Source organism: Schistocerca americana, chromosome 4, assembly GCF_021461395.2.
Source record: "Schistocerca americana isolate TAMUIC-IGC-003095 chromosome 4, iqSchAmer2.1, whole genome shotgun sequence".
NCBI lineage: Eukaryota > Metazoa > Arthropoda > Insecta > Orthoptera > Acrididae > Schistocerca > Schistocerca americana.
Genome location: NC_060122.1, coordinates 274,532,575 through 274,543,997, shown reverse-complemented (window position 1 = coordinate 274,543,997; position 11,423 = coordinate 274,532,575). Strand labels below are relative to the sequence as shown.

The following is an 11,423-nucleotide window of genomic DNA, read 5'->3' as shown; positions in this document are numbered from 1 at the left end:
TTTGTTTATCAAGAGTGACATGATACAAATTGCAGAGTATCAGCATCAAATATTCAGTGATGAGGACAAAGATGTGAAGCACAAATGGAAAAAATTCAAAAGCACCATTCAATATGCCTTAGATAAGTTAGTCTGAGCAAGGTCTTAAGGGATGGGGAAGACCGACCATGGTTTGATAGCCATGTTAGAAAACTGTTACATAAACAGAGAGAGCATCTCAGATTCTAGAAGTCAAAACCTAGATGACAACCATGATGAACGAAGCAAAAATGAGCTTAAGGAGGGCAATGAGAAGCATTCAATGACAAAGTAATATTTTGTCAACTGATCTCAGTAAAAACCCTAAGAGGTTTTGGTCTTATGTAAAATCAGTAAGCAGTTCGAAATCATATGTTCATTCACTCTGAGACCATACTGCCACCAAAATGGAAGATAACAGAGAGAAGGCCAAAATATCGAATTTGGTCTAACAAAATTGTTTCACTGCACAAGATCTTAACATAGTCCCACCTTTCAATCACCATACAATAGTCAAAACTGAGATAACCAATTGCTGAATAGAAAAGCCAACTACAATTGCTTAGTAGTGTAAATGCATCAGGACCAGATGAAATACCTATAAGATTCTACAAAGATTATGCAAAAAGAGGTTGCTCCCCTTCTAGCACCAGTTTATTGTAGATCACTGGGGCAACAAAGGGTACTTCGTGAATGGAAAAAACTGCAGGTCATCCCGTTTTCAAGAAGGGCCGCAGGAAAGAAGCACACAAATATAGACCTATATCAATGACGACAATCTGTTTAGAATTATTGGACATGTTTTATGTTCAAATATTTTGATGTTTCTGGAGAACAAAAATCTCCCTTATAAAAATTAACATGAATTCTGCAAACAGAGATCTTGTGAAACTCAGCTTGCTCTGTGCTCTGTTCCTCCATGAGATCCATAGCACTGTAGACAATAGCACTCAGGTTGATGTTGTGTTCTTTGACTTCAGGGAGGCATTTGACACTGTCCCACATTTCTTTTTAGTGAAACTTATTGAGTATCAGACCAGATTTGTGAGTGGATTCAAAACTTCCTTGCAGGTAGAATTCAACACGTCACTCTTAACGGAACAAAATCAATAGATTAATTTAGACAGTACCCCACAGAAGTATCATTGGACTGTTGTTGTTTACAACGTATATAAGTGATCTAGTAGAAAGCTCCAGATACTCTTAACGACTGTTTGCAGACAATGTAGTTGTCTGTTACACAGTAGCGATGCCAGAAGACTGCACTGATTTGCAAAATGACCTGCAGCAGACTGATGAGTCAGAGGTTCTGGCAATTGATCCTGAATGTAAATAAATGTAACATATTGTTCAGACATAGGAGAAGAAAGCCACTACTGTACAACTACACTATTGATGAGAAACTGCTGGAAACAGTATGTATGATAAAAATCTAGGAGTAACTATCCAGAGCAACCTTAACAGGAATGACCACATAAAACACATAGCAGGAAAATTGGATGCCATACAAATTCATAGGAAGAATCTTACAGGAATGTAACTCATCCACAAAGGCTTATAAGGCAGTTGTTCAACTGGGAGGGAGGGAGGGAGGGAGGGAGGGAGGGAGGGAGTGAGGGAGGGAGGGAGGGAGGGAATCCAATGCAGAGCTATGCAATTTGTCAAGAGATCATTCTACATCTACATCTACATTTATACTCCGCAAGCCACCCAAAGGTGTGTGGCGGAGGGCATTTTATGTGCCACTGTCATTACCTCCCTTTCCTGTTCCAGTCGCGTATGGTTCGCGGGAAGAACGACTGTCTGAAAGCCTCCGTGCGCGCTCTAATCTCTCTAATTTTACATTCGTGATCTCCTCGGGAGGTATAAGTAGGGGGAAGCAATATATTCGATACCTCATCCAGAAACGCACCCTCTCAAAACCTGGCGAGCAATCTACACTGCGATGCAGAGTGCCTCTCTTGCAGAGTCTGCCACTTGAGTTTATTAAACATCTCCGTAACGCTATCACGGTTACCAAATAACCCTGTGACGAAACACGCCGCTCTTCTTTGGATCTTCTCTATCTCCTCCGTCAACCCGATCTGGTACGGATCCCACACTGATGAGCAATACTCAAGTATAGGTCAAACGAGAGTTTTGTAAGCCACCTCCTTTGTTGATGGACTACATTTTCTAAGCACTCTCCCAATGAATCTCAACCTGGTACCCGCCTTACCAACAATTAATTTTATATGATCATTCCACTTCAAATCGTTCCACACGCATACTCCCAGATATTTTATAGTTGGTGCAAGAGCATTACCAAAATGCTCAATGAACTCCACTGGCAGACATTGCAAAATAAGTGTTGTGCATCACAGAGAGGTTTACTAATGAAATTTCAAGAGAGCTTCCTTCCACATACATCTTTCATTATGACACTCCAAGAAAATTCTAGAAATGGAACAGAATAGGGGGTATCAGTTAGTGGTACCAGAAGTACCCTCCATCACACGCCATTAGGTGGCTTGTGGAGTATAATGTAGATGTAAGTTTCAAGATGATATCCCCTAGAATTGTTTCTCATTCTTAGTTCTGCTATTCTTCTTTCTTTCCTTAATCTATCTTTATTTCTCACTCTGTCCTTATCTCTGTATAGGAGGTGGTACTGTGCTTACCAAAATACCATCTCTGACACCTCTCCCTTCATCTTGGTTGACTTTCATCCTCTCTCTCTCTCTCTCTCTGATGCAAGTTCACGCGCACATGCATGCCCCTACACCCTAGGGTCTGAGTGCCCTGCCCTTCATTTTTAATCTACCCAAACAATTCCATTTCTCAACTCTGATGGAGTAATTTACCAGAGCAAATTTTCACCTTCCAGGTGAGTATGCCCCAATTTGAAATTTACCTGACCTATTCGAACTGTGTGCCGGACAGTGCCTTGAACCTGAGACCTTTGCCTTTCCTGTGCAAGAGCTCTACTGACAGCTTCACAAGTATGATTCACTACCTACCCTCACAGCTTTGCTTCACCAGTATCAACTCCTACCTTCCAAATACCATTGAAGTTCTCCTGCATGTCTTGCAGGACTAGCAGTCCTGGAAGAAAGAATATTGTGGAGACATGGAAGAGATGTGGTACTGGAGGAAATAAAGCTTTTAGGGCACATTGAGAGTTGTGCCCGAATAGTTCAGTCAGTAGAGCAAAGTAGGCAAAGTTCCCAGTTTCAAGTCCCGGTTCAAAAGAACTAAGAAGTGTGTCCCTTGTGAGGACACAGTTAGTGCAATGTTTTCTGTACACTCATCTTTTTATAAAAAAAAAAAAAGAGTAATCATGTCCTTTACCAATGATAGATAAAAAAGGCATTTTTCAGATACTGCACAGGTCCGCATTCTTGCATAGGATATGCTGTGTTTGAAGTTCACCAGCTGATTACTTTTCAATATAACAAGTATGTCATAAAGCTCCCAACACCACATGGATGCTGAAGGGGGGCCTTTCAGACCATAGAACAACAATAATTACCTTGGAAGATTGTTTATACGACGTGCATCCAGAAAGTACATTTCCCGTTGTTTGCCTTCAAAGCAGACATATGCACATGTGCAACAGATCTATGACATGACAATCAAATGCCAGCCTGACACACCCCACTGGTGCCAGTACTGTGGCAGCAGTACCCCGAAATGGTACCTCTTATTCGTTCTCCTGTAGCTTGCGAGGTTTGGCCAGTGATACGGTCCCTCAATGCACAAAACATAGTGCCCATCGAAATTAATCGTCAGCTCTGTTAGGTCTACAGCATAACATCATGAGCAAACAGATGGTGCATCATTAGTGTAGGATTTTCTCCGAAGGTCATCAAAGTGTCCCTAAGAAGAGTGCAGTGGGTGAACATCTCTCAACAATGATCATCTCGGTGAGCAGTAGTGCACCAGGAGACTCATCCCTTCACAATTAAGGAGCTCAGCAGCCATTTTCCACAGATATTGAGACCCTTGTTGCATGAAATTGTCACTAAGCAACTGCTGTTCAAGAAATTGAGTGCCAGGTGGGTGTGGAAAAACCTGACACCCAAGTACAAAACGAAATGCTTTGGAGCAGCACTGACATTTCTGCAGTAGTATCATCATGATGGTGACGAGTTCCTTGACAGGATTGTCACAGATGATTTCCATCTTTTCTTGCACCTCACGAAATTCCTGTCTCCCATGATAATGCTGAAGAGCTGAAGATGACTGTCATACACCGATTCCATTCACAGGTGGCAGACTTCTACGACACAGGAATACAAAAGTTGATCCCACGACATCACACGTGTCTCAATTCTTTTGGTGACTATGTCGAAAAGTACCTCAAACATTGCTGTACCTGTTGCCGATAAATTTTTTTATGTAAATATGTTGTCTTTGTTTAAAAAAAATACGGAACTTACTTTCTGGATGCGTCTCATACACGAAAACCCCATAGCTGCAAAATTTAGTTTGTTTCATACGCACTCTGATATTCACACTGTAAGCAAGATTTTATGTAATCATTTAATAAACAGTGACTGTTATTTAATCTTGAGGATAATTATTTCCAATATTACGAAAAGGGAAGTTTGCTACTCACCATATAATGGAAGCACTGTGTCGCAGACAGGCACAACAAATGTCACAAAATAAGCTTTTGGCCAACAAGGCCTTTGAGAGAGAGCGGCTCTTGCAGCTGAAGCCGGACTGGCGTGCCTCTGTGTGTGTGTGTGTGTGTGTGTGTGTGTGTGTGTGTGTGTGTGTGTGTGTGTGGTCTATTTTTGACAAAGGTCTTGTTGGCCGAAAGTTTACTTTCTGAGAGTCTTTTGTTGTGCCTACCTGTAACTCAGCATCTCCACTATATGGTGAGTAGCAACTATGCTTTTCACAATACTGTTACATTCCAGTCTTGAATTTTTATTCGATAATTATTTCCAGTAGAAAGACGAGGATAAAACCAAGGACTTTATTTAAATCCAAGATACCTAGAGAGAGAGAGAGAGAGAGAGAGAGAGAGAGAGAGAGAGAGAGAGAGAGTTTATTTTTGACGAAGGCCTTACAGGCTGAATGCTTTATTTGTGACAGTCTTTTTGTTCTTCCTATCTACGACTCAGCATCTCCACTATTTGGTGAGTAGCAACTTTCCTTTTCAATACTGATACTTTAACAATAGTAATTTTTTATGATTTAGCCACCTAGAACCCTCTCACTCTTACTTTTACTACACCCATCACCTCCTGAAGGTATGTAATGGCCGTCAAATCTGTCTCCTAGTTTATTAACATTTCCAACTGAATTCTCTTTTGATACTAATACTATTAAGTATGATGATAATGATGAAAGATAAACAGGTTTACATGTACAATAATTCAAATAGTTTTCGGAATGACAATACCTGAACATACCCAATAAAGCTGCAACACCATAGATTTCGTATCTAACAAATGCACTGCCATATCCAAATTGGATCCATAAGCACCCAGCAAACCCCACAGCAGCACCTACTAAATATGCTACCTGAAAATTAAAAGTCATAAAATAAGAATGTAGTGAAGACTAAGCACACTAACTTTTTTTAATTACAATGTTAAACTAGTCAAACCTTTCTGCCAAGTTTCTTGTTTAACAATTTGATCAGCAATGATGTTCCGAAACTGGACAGAAGCATGACAAGTGGAACTATTGCCAAGCTTTCTGCATTCATACTCAGTGATTCATGCAGGTACAGAGGGATGTAAACCTGGCTGAGATTGACGAAGAGCCTAGTTGCCATATACACTCCTGCAACCTGAAATTGTGTGCACATATAAGAGACAGTTCAAATTTGTAACTATTCATATATTAATAAAGTAGATAACTATAGAAAACATTCACTTGAGTACTTGCGACTAACCCTATTATGATATATATCTTGCCTCACTTAAGTAGTGCCATTAACATTTTTTAATAATTTTTATCCTTATAATAGATTACCTATGATCAGAGGAGTACACACCTGCAAGTACAGTGGGCCACAAATCCCTCACTGTGACATGAAAGGACTGAGAGAAATTTTTCACGAAAATTCATTTTATGGTGTGGCTCAAAGGAACAATGTTCTGCAAGGGCTCACCCTCTCCTCTTTAGGAAAACGTGAAAAATGAGTAGCAAAATTATAAGAATGAACAATGAGGGGTGGGCTGCTATCAGATCAATGGTGGGTGGGTAACATAAAGCTCATGGGCCATCGACTGCATCCCTGCCCAAGATAATCTGTGCCATCAAGGTAATGTTACCTTTCCATATGAAGGTTACTTTAATTCATTTGAGAATATGCATTTTTATTTTAAGAGATTACTACCAGTACAAGCACTTAGTAGCATTCGAGTTTATACAAAAACCTGTCTTTCAAAGGGAGAGGGGAGCTGAAGCTGCCCTTTATATATCCTAACTGTTGTACACTTCACTCTGCTTCAAGTTGTATGCCAAAATGAAATGGTCTACCTTATGCTATTTATAGCTTTCACTGTGTGGCACCATATGTGTCTTTGCAGAAAAGCAATGCCACAAAACTTTATGATCACTGAGCTGCAGATTTTCAGCACACAGTGTTTCCTGTTAACTAAAGATAACAATTATATAACCCAATGCAGCATATTGAAAATAATTTACTGGTCATACATGATAAAGTGATTTAATCTATACTCAAAAGGTGTTTTGGTTGTCATGCTATGTGAAACATGTGTCTAAAAACTGTTTTTATTTCTATTTACTCAGAGCGCATGAGTGACTTAACATTCTGATGGTCGTACTGTCGCTACAGCAACCATATGTGCTGAGACAGCCACTACCACAACTTAAGTGACAGCAAGAAGATTCTGCCATTCAGAGTTACAGAACTGACTTCAACGACTTAACACTCCGTAGAACAAACCCGAGCACAGCTCAAGCCACAACTCAGTGTTAAAAAGACTACAACTGAGTATATATTGGGCTGCAGTTTTCCAGATGCACAAGCCACCTACTGCTCGGAAACATTGTACGGACGTGTTGCTACATGTCCCTTGTCTGATGCTACCTTGTGGTGCTACCTTGTGTTGTTAACTTCTGGAATTATTTCAAAAGAAACATAGGCAAATGTAATAGCTGCTGTTGTGAATGGATGAGCCAATAGGATCACACTGATTTAATTTCGTGCGTGTGTGTGTTTGTTAGATTTCATAGTTTGCTGTAATTCTGCTACAAATGCGTTTCATTTGTTGAGCAAGCAAGAAATTTTGGAAGCTCAAGAGGACTTTTTTTTGGAAACTACAAAAAACAAAAGTACATATGAAGAATAAATCTTGAAGCTTGGTCTTTTTTTAGTAGGTATTACTCTTTAAGATACATCAATTATATACACTGATCAGCCAGAACATTATGACCGCAGACCTATCGACATAAACCCATCCAGGCGATAGTAGAGTCACCACATCCTGAGGAATGACAGCTAGTAAGACATACACAATACATGTAGCATCACTGAGCGCACTGCCTGTGAGTAGAATGGGGAAGGTATGTGATCTATCTGAGTTTAACTGAGGGCAAATCGCGATGGCCCAGAGGCTCGGCATGACCCTTTCTTAAACTGCACGACTTCTCAGGTTTCTAGGACTGCTGTGGTGAGCATCTTCAACATGTGGTGAAAAACTTATGGGATTGGGCAGCTAGCCCTCATTACACATGGCTGACATTGCAGGCTGGCCAGGCTGATAAAACACGAAAGGCGACAAACTGTGGCAGGACTAACATCAGGCTTTAATGCTGGGCAGAATACAAGTGTGTCTCAACACACAGTGTGCCAAACAATCCTAACGATGGGCCTCCGCAGCTGATGACCCATGCGTGTGCCAATGTTAACACTACGATATTGAGTGAAATGGGCAAATGACCAACGGCACAGGTCATTGCTGCAGTGGCAGAGTCGTGCATGGTCTGATGAATAACAGTACCTTATTCATCATTCTAACGGGAGGGCGCGAATCCATCGTCTTCCAGGGGAACAGCTCCTTTACACTTGCACAGCGGGATGGAAACAAGTTGGCAGTAGCTCTATTATGCTCTGGGGAACATTCACATGGGTATCCATGAGTCCGTTAGAGCTCGTGCAAGGCGTCATGACAGTCAAGGAGTATTGTACACTGGTTGTAGATCATGTACACTCTTTCATGACGATGATGTTTTCCAACAGCAGTGGCATTTTTCAACAAGGTAATGCACCATTTCGCACGGCCTGGAGGGTAATGCAGGGGTTCGAGGTACAGTGATGAGTTCCAATTGATGTACTAGTCCCCCAATTCCCCAGGACTGAACCCAATCAAACACTTTTAGGACATGATTTAACATGGCATCAGAGCTCATCGGCCCCCCTCCCTGGAATTTACGGGAATTAGGTGACGTGTGTGTGTGTGTGTGTGTGTGTGTGTGTGTGTGTGTGTTTGTGTGTGTGCAGATGTGGTGCCATCTCCCTCCACTGTCCTACCAAGGCCTCATTGCTTCCATGCTATGACGCGCCACCACTGTTATCTACGCCCAAGATGGACATACTGGCTATTAGGTAGGTGATCATAATATTCTGGCAGATCAGTGTACATGCCAGTATCGCTTTAAATAATGGCATAGGTGGCCTGTTTCCTAGGCCCGATATTCTTCTAAGTGGCTGGTTTCCAAAGCGTTACAATTCAGTTGTAAAAATTGAAATAAGTGAATGAGTATCGTACCATGTCATTTCAAACTTTATCCAGTTCCTTGTCTGTCTTAGTCATTAACAGACCAACTGATTTCAAATGTGCAAATATATATTTGCCTACAGGAAGTTAAAAACAATTTTGCACTGGGAATATTTACATGCAAATGATATTACACTGCACTGGAAGACGAACTAATTTTATGGTACAAAAAAACCACATTGCGATACAGGCCTAAAAAAATATTAAATTAAATACTGCGAAAAGCAGTCTCAAGAAGTAAAAGGGAATCATTAGGGCTACATATATAACATATTAAAAAGAATCTTCTTTGCTTTTCCACAGATTTAACAAACCAATAAGGATTATTATGTTTATGTTCTGGAGGAAGTTTATTCTGAGCACTTTTATAACAAGAAACTGAAATCACTGGTAATCTAGACATAGCATCAGAATGTGCAATGAGTCAAGTTTCACAACCACAATGATGACAATTTGGCCCAGAGAATCAAGGTGTTGGATGGTTGGTTGTTGGAGTTAACCAGACCAACTTGTGAGGTCATCAGTCCTTTCTTCCTATAAGTATGGAACCAAGAATAGCCCTCAGAAGAAGGATGTAAAATGGCAGATCCTGGGAAGCCCAACTGTAAGCAAAATACAATAACACAGAGATAAAATCAAGTAGAAGTAGACAGGTAGTGAGAGGAGGTAAAGTGGGTGAGCCACTCTACACTGAATGCAGTTGGAGGTTTCCAGAGCATGGTGGGAGATACACCCTCTGCGTCCCACCATCAACTATGGTTTGCACGACAGCAAGATAGTGCACGCTGCTGACCTGCTGTTGAAAACATAACTTAATGAGGAAACTTTAAGCATCACACGGTGTGGGAGGGGGGTGGGAGTGGGGGGGGGGGGGGGGGGGGGGGGAGCTAATGATTTTCTGAGGAGCATTGGAGACGAGATTCTTTAATAGTTGCAGTCTGCAATACATAGAGTAAACTATTAACTCATGATGGGGGATGGGGCATACTGTTGGCAATTCTGAGGTTACAATATCAGACAATACATCATTCTATACTGGGTTTCCTAAAAGCAAATGGCACAAAACAGCTACCTGTGAAAAAACTTTGTTACACGGCAAGCATACAGACATACTGTTATGCCTTTAATATCAGTCTTACACGTGAAAATTTGCACTACTTTCATTTTTAATTCTATGAAATTTATACTCTGAAATCAGAAAACAAAATGTGCTCTGTAGTAGATTGTTACCAAAGAAATTAACAAAAGTGAATACTTGCTTAAAACTTTTATTGGACTTCATCCTTCACATTAAATGCAAAATTCACTTAATCACACCAAATATACAAAGAAAAATAAATTAAGATATGAGTCATAATTCACAGCACATGACAGATAGTTCATTACATGACCAATTAAATCACACATGTAAATATGGGATATTACAAAAGCAATAAAACAAGCAATTTACTATCACCAAAATTCTGTGAAGCATGTCAAGAGATAATGCTTAATATTGCAGTCATCAAACACAAGAAAGCAAAGAAATGCATGTCTTTAATTCTCTTCCCATAAACAGAGAAAAGTTGTGTAATGGTTAAGACTGGACACATCTGGCAGCCCAGGATTCAAATACCCAGTTGACTATCCAGATTTAGGTTTCCCATAGCTTATCCAGGACTGATAAAGGAGAATTGAGAGACAGTGCCTTTAAGAACATCATCAATTTCCTCCCCAAATCTAAATTTGTGTTTCCTTTTTAATAACTATTTCAGCGATGGGATGTTAAAGCCCAAGTTTCTTTCCATTTTCTACATAAAAAATTAAATTAAAAACAGAGCACACCACATATAATTTTCTTCAAGTAATGGGACCTTAAGAACAGTGCTTCTGCTGCAAGTGTCAAGGCCCTTAAACTCAGCTGTCCCTACACAAGCATCAAACAAATATAAATACATGCTATTGTTACACAAGAATGTTTCAAATTGAAACTTATCAGTGAAAGATGTCGGGGATAAGCGAGCGTGAAGGAGAAGACAAAGGTTTCTTAGCAAAACATAACACCAAACACCTGATGGTACATGCATTCTTACCTGATAAAGCTGAATATCTCTCAGCATGTGTAATGCTGTGCGTCGGCCACCTGGACCATGCGTTAAGCCATCACTGCGTGGTGGTGCTTCCTTGACACCCAGATGAAATATCAGAGATGCAAATGCACCAACTCCAATCCCAATCAGTGATACATTCTATTGCAGTAGGACACAGCACAATATGTTACATAAATAGGAATTTCCAACTTTGTATCATGTTAATTACATCAGGTTCAGTGTTTCAAATAAGATAAATGACAAAGGAAATGTAAAACTATGCTGCTTGTGAAATTATAGTAATTTGTCCATTATTAATTTGTACTTGCCTGAAATTTTGTTAAATCTTTTGGGCCTATTTGTGCTTCTGAATTTTCACTTGTGAAGTGCAAAATTGCCCATGTAATAATGTACACAAATACATTGGAACAGACTGTAAAACTATACCTATAAATAACAAAACACATTTCACTAACAGAAGACACATGCCAACAAATCAAATGGTACTTTAAACATCAAGAACCTTTGAAATTTTATATTTAACAAATGAATAGAAAAATGACACACCAACAAACACATTACTAAAAGC

The 11,423-nt window shown here is 40.0% G+C and overlaps 1 protein-coding gene across 4 annotated transcripts in view; it reads right to left on the bottom strand.

Annotated features, from left to right (window-relative positions):
* Window positions 1–11,423, bottom strand: part of LOC124612727 (major facilitator superfamily domain-containing protein 12-like) — a 61,158-nt gene that overhangs the window by 23,064 nt on the left and 26,671 nt on the right. For all 4 annotated transcript variants that reach the window (XM_047141096.1, XM_047141095.1, XM_047141097.1 and 1 more), the window contains exons 5-8: window positions 11,164–11,281; window positions 10,838–10,993; window positions 5,621–5,806; window positions 5,424–5,535 (exon numbers count right to left, since the gene is read on the bottom strand). In XM_047141096.1, coding sequence (XP_046997052.1) covers window positions 5,424–5,535; window positions 5,621–5,806; window positions 10,838–10,993; window positions 11,164–11,281 — 572 coding nt within the window. The remainder of the gene's footprint in view (window positions 1–5,423; window positions 5,536–5,620; window positions 5,807–10,837; window positions 10,994–11,163; window positions 11,282–11,423) is intronic.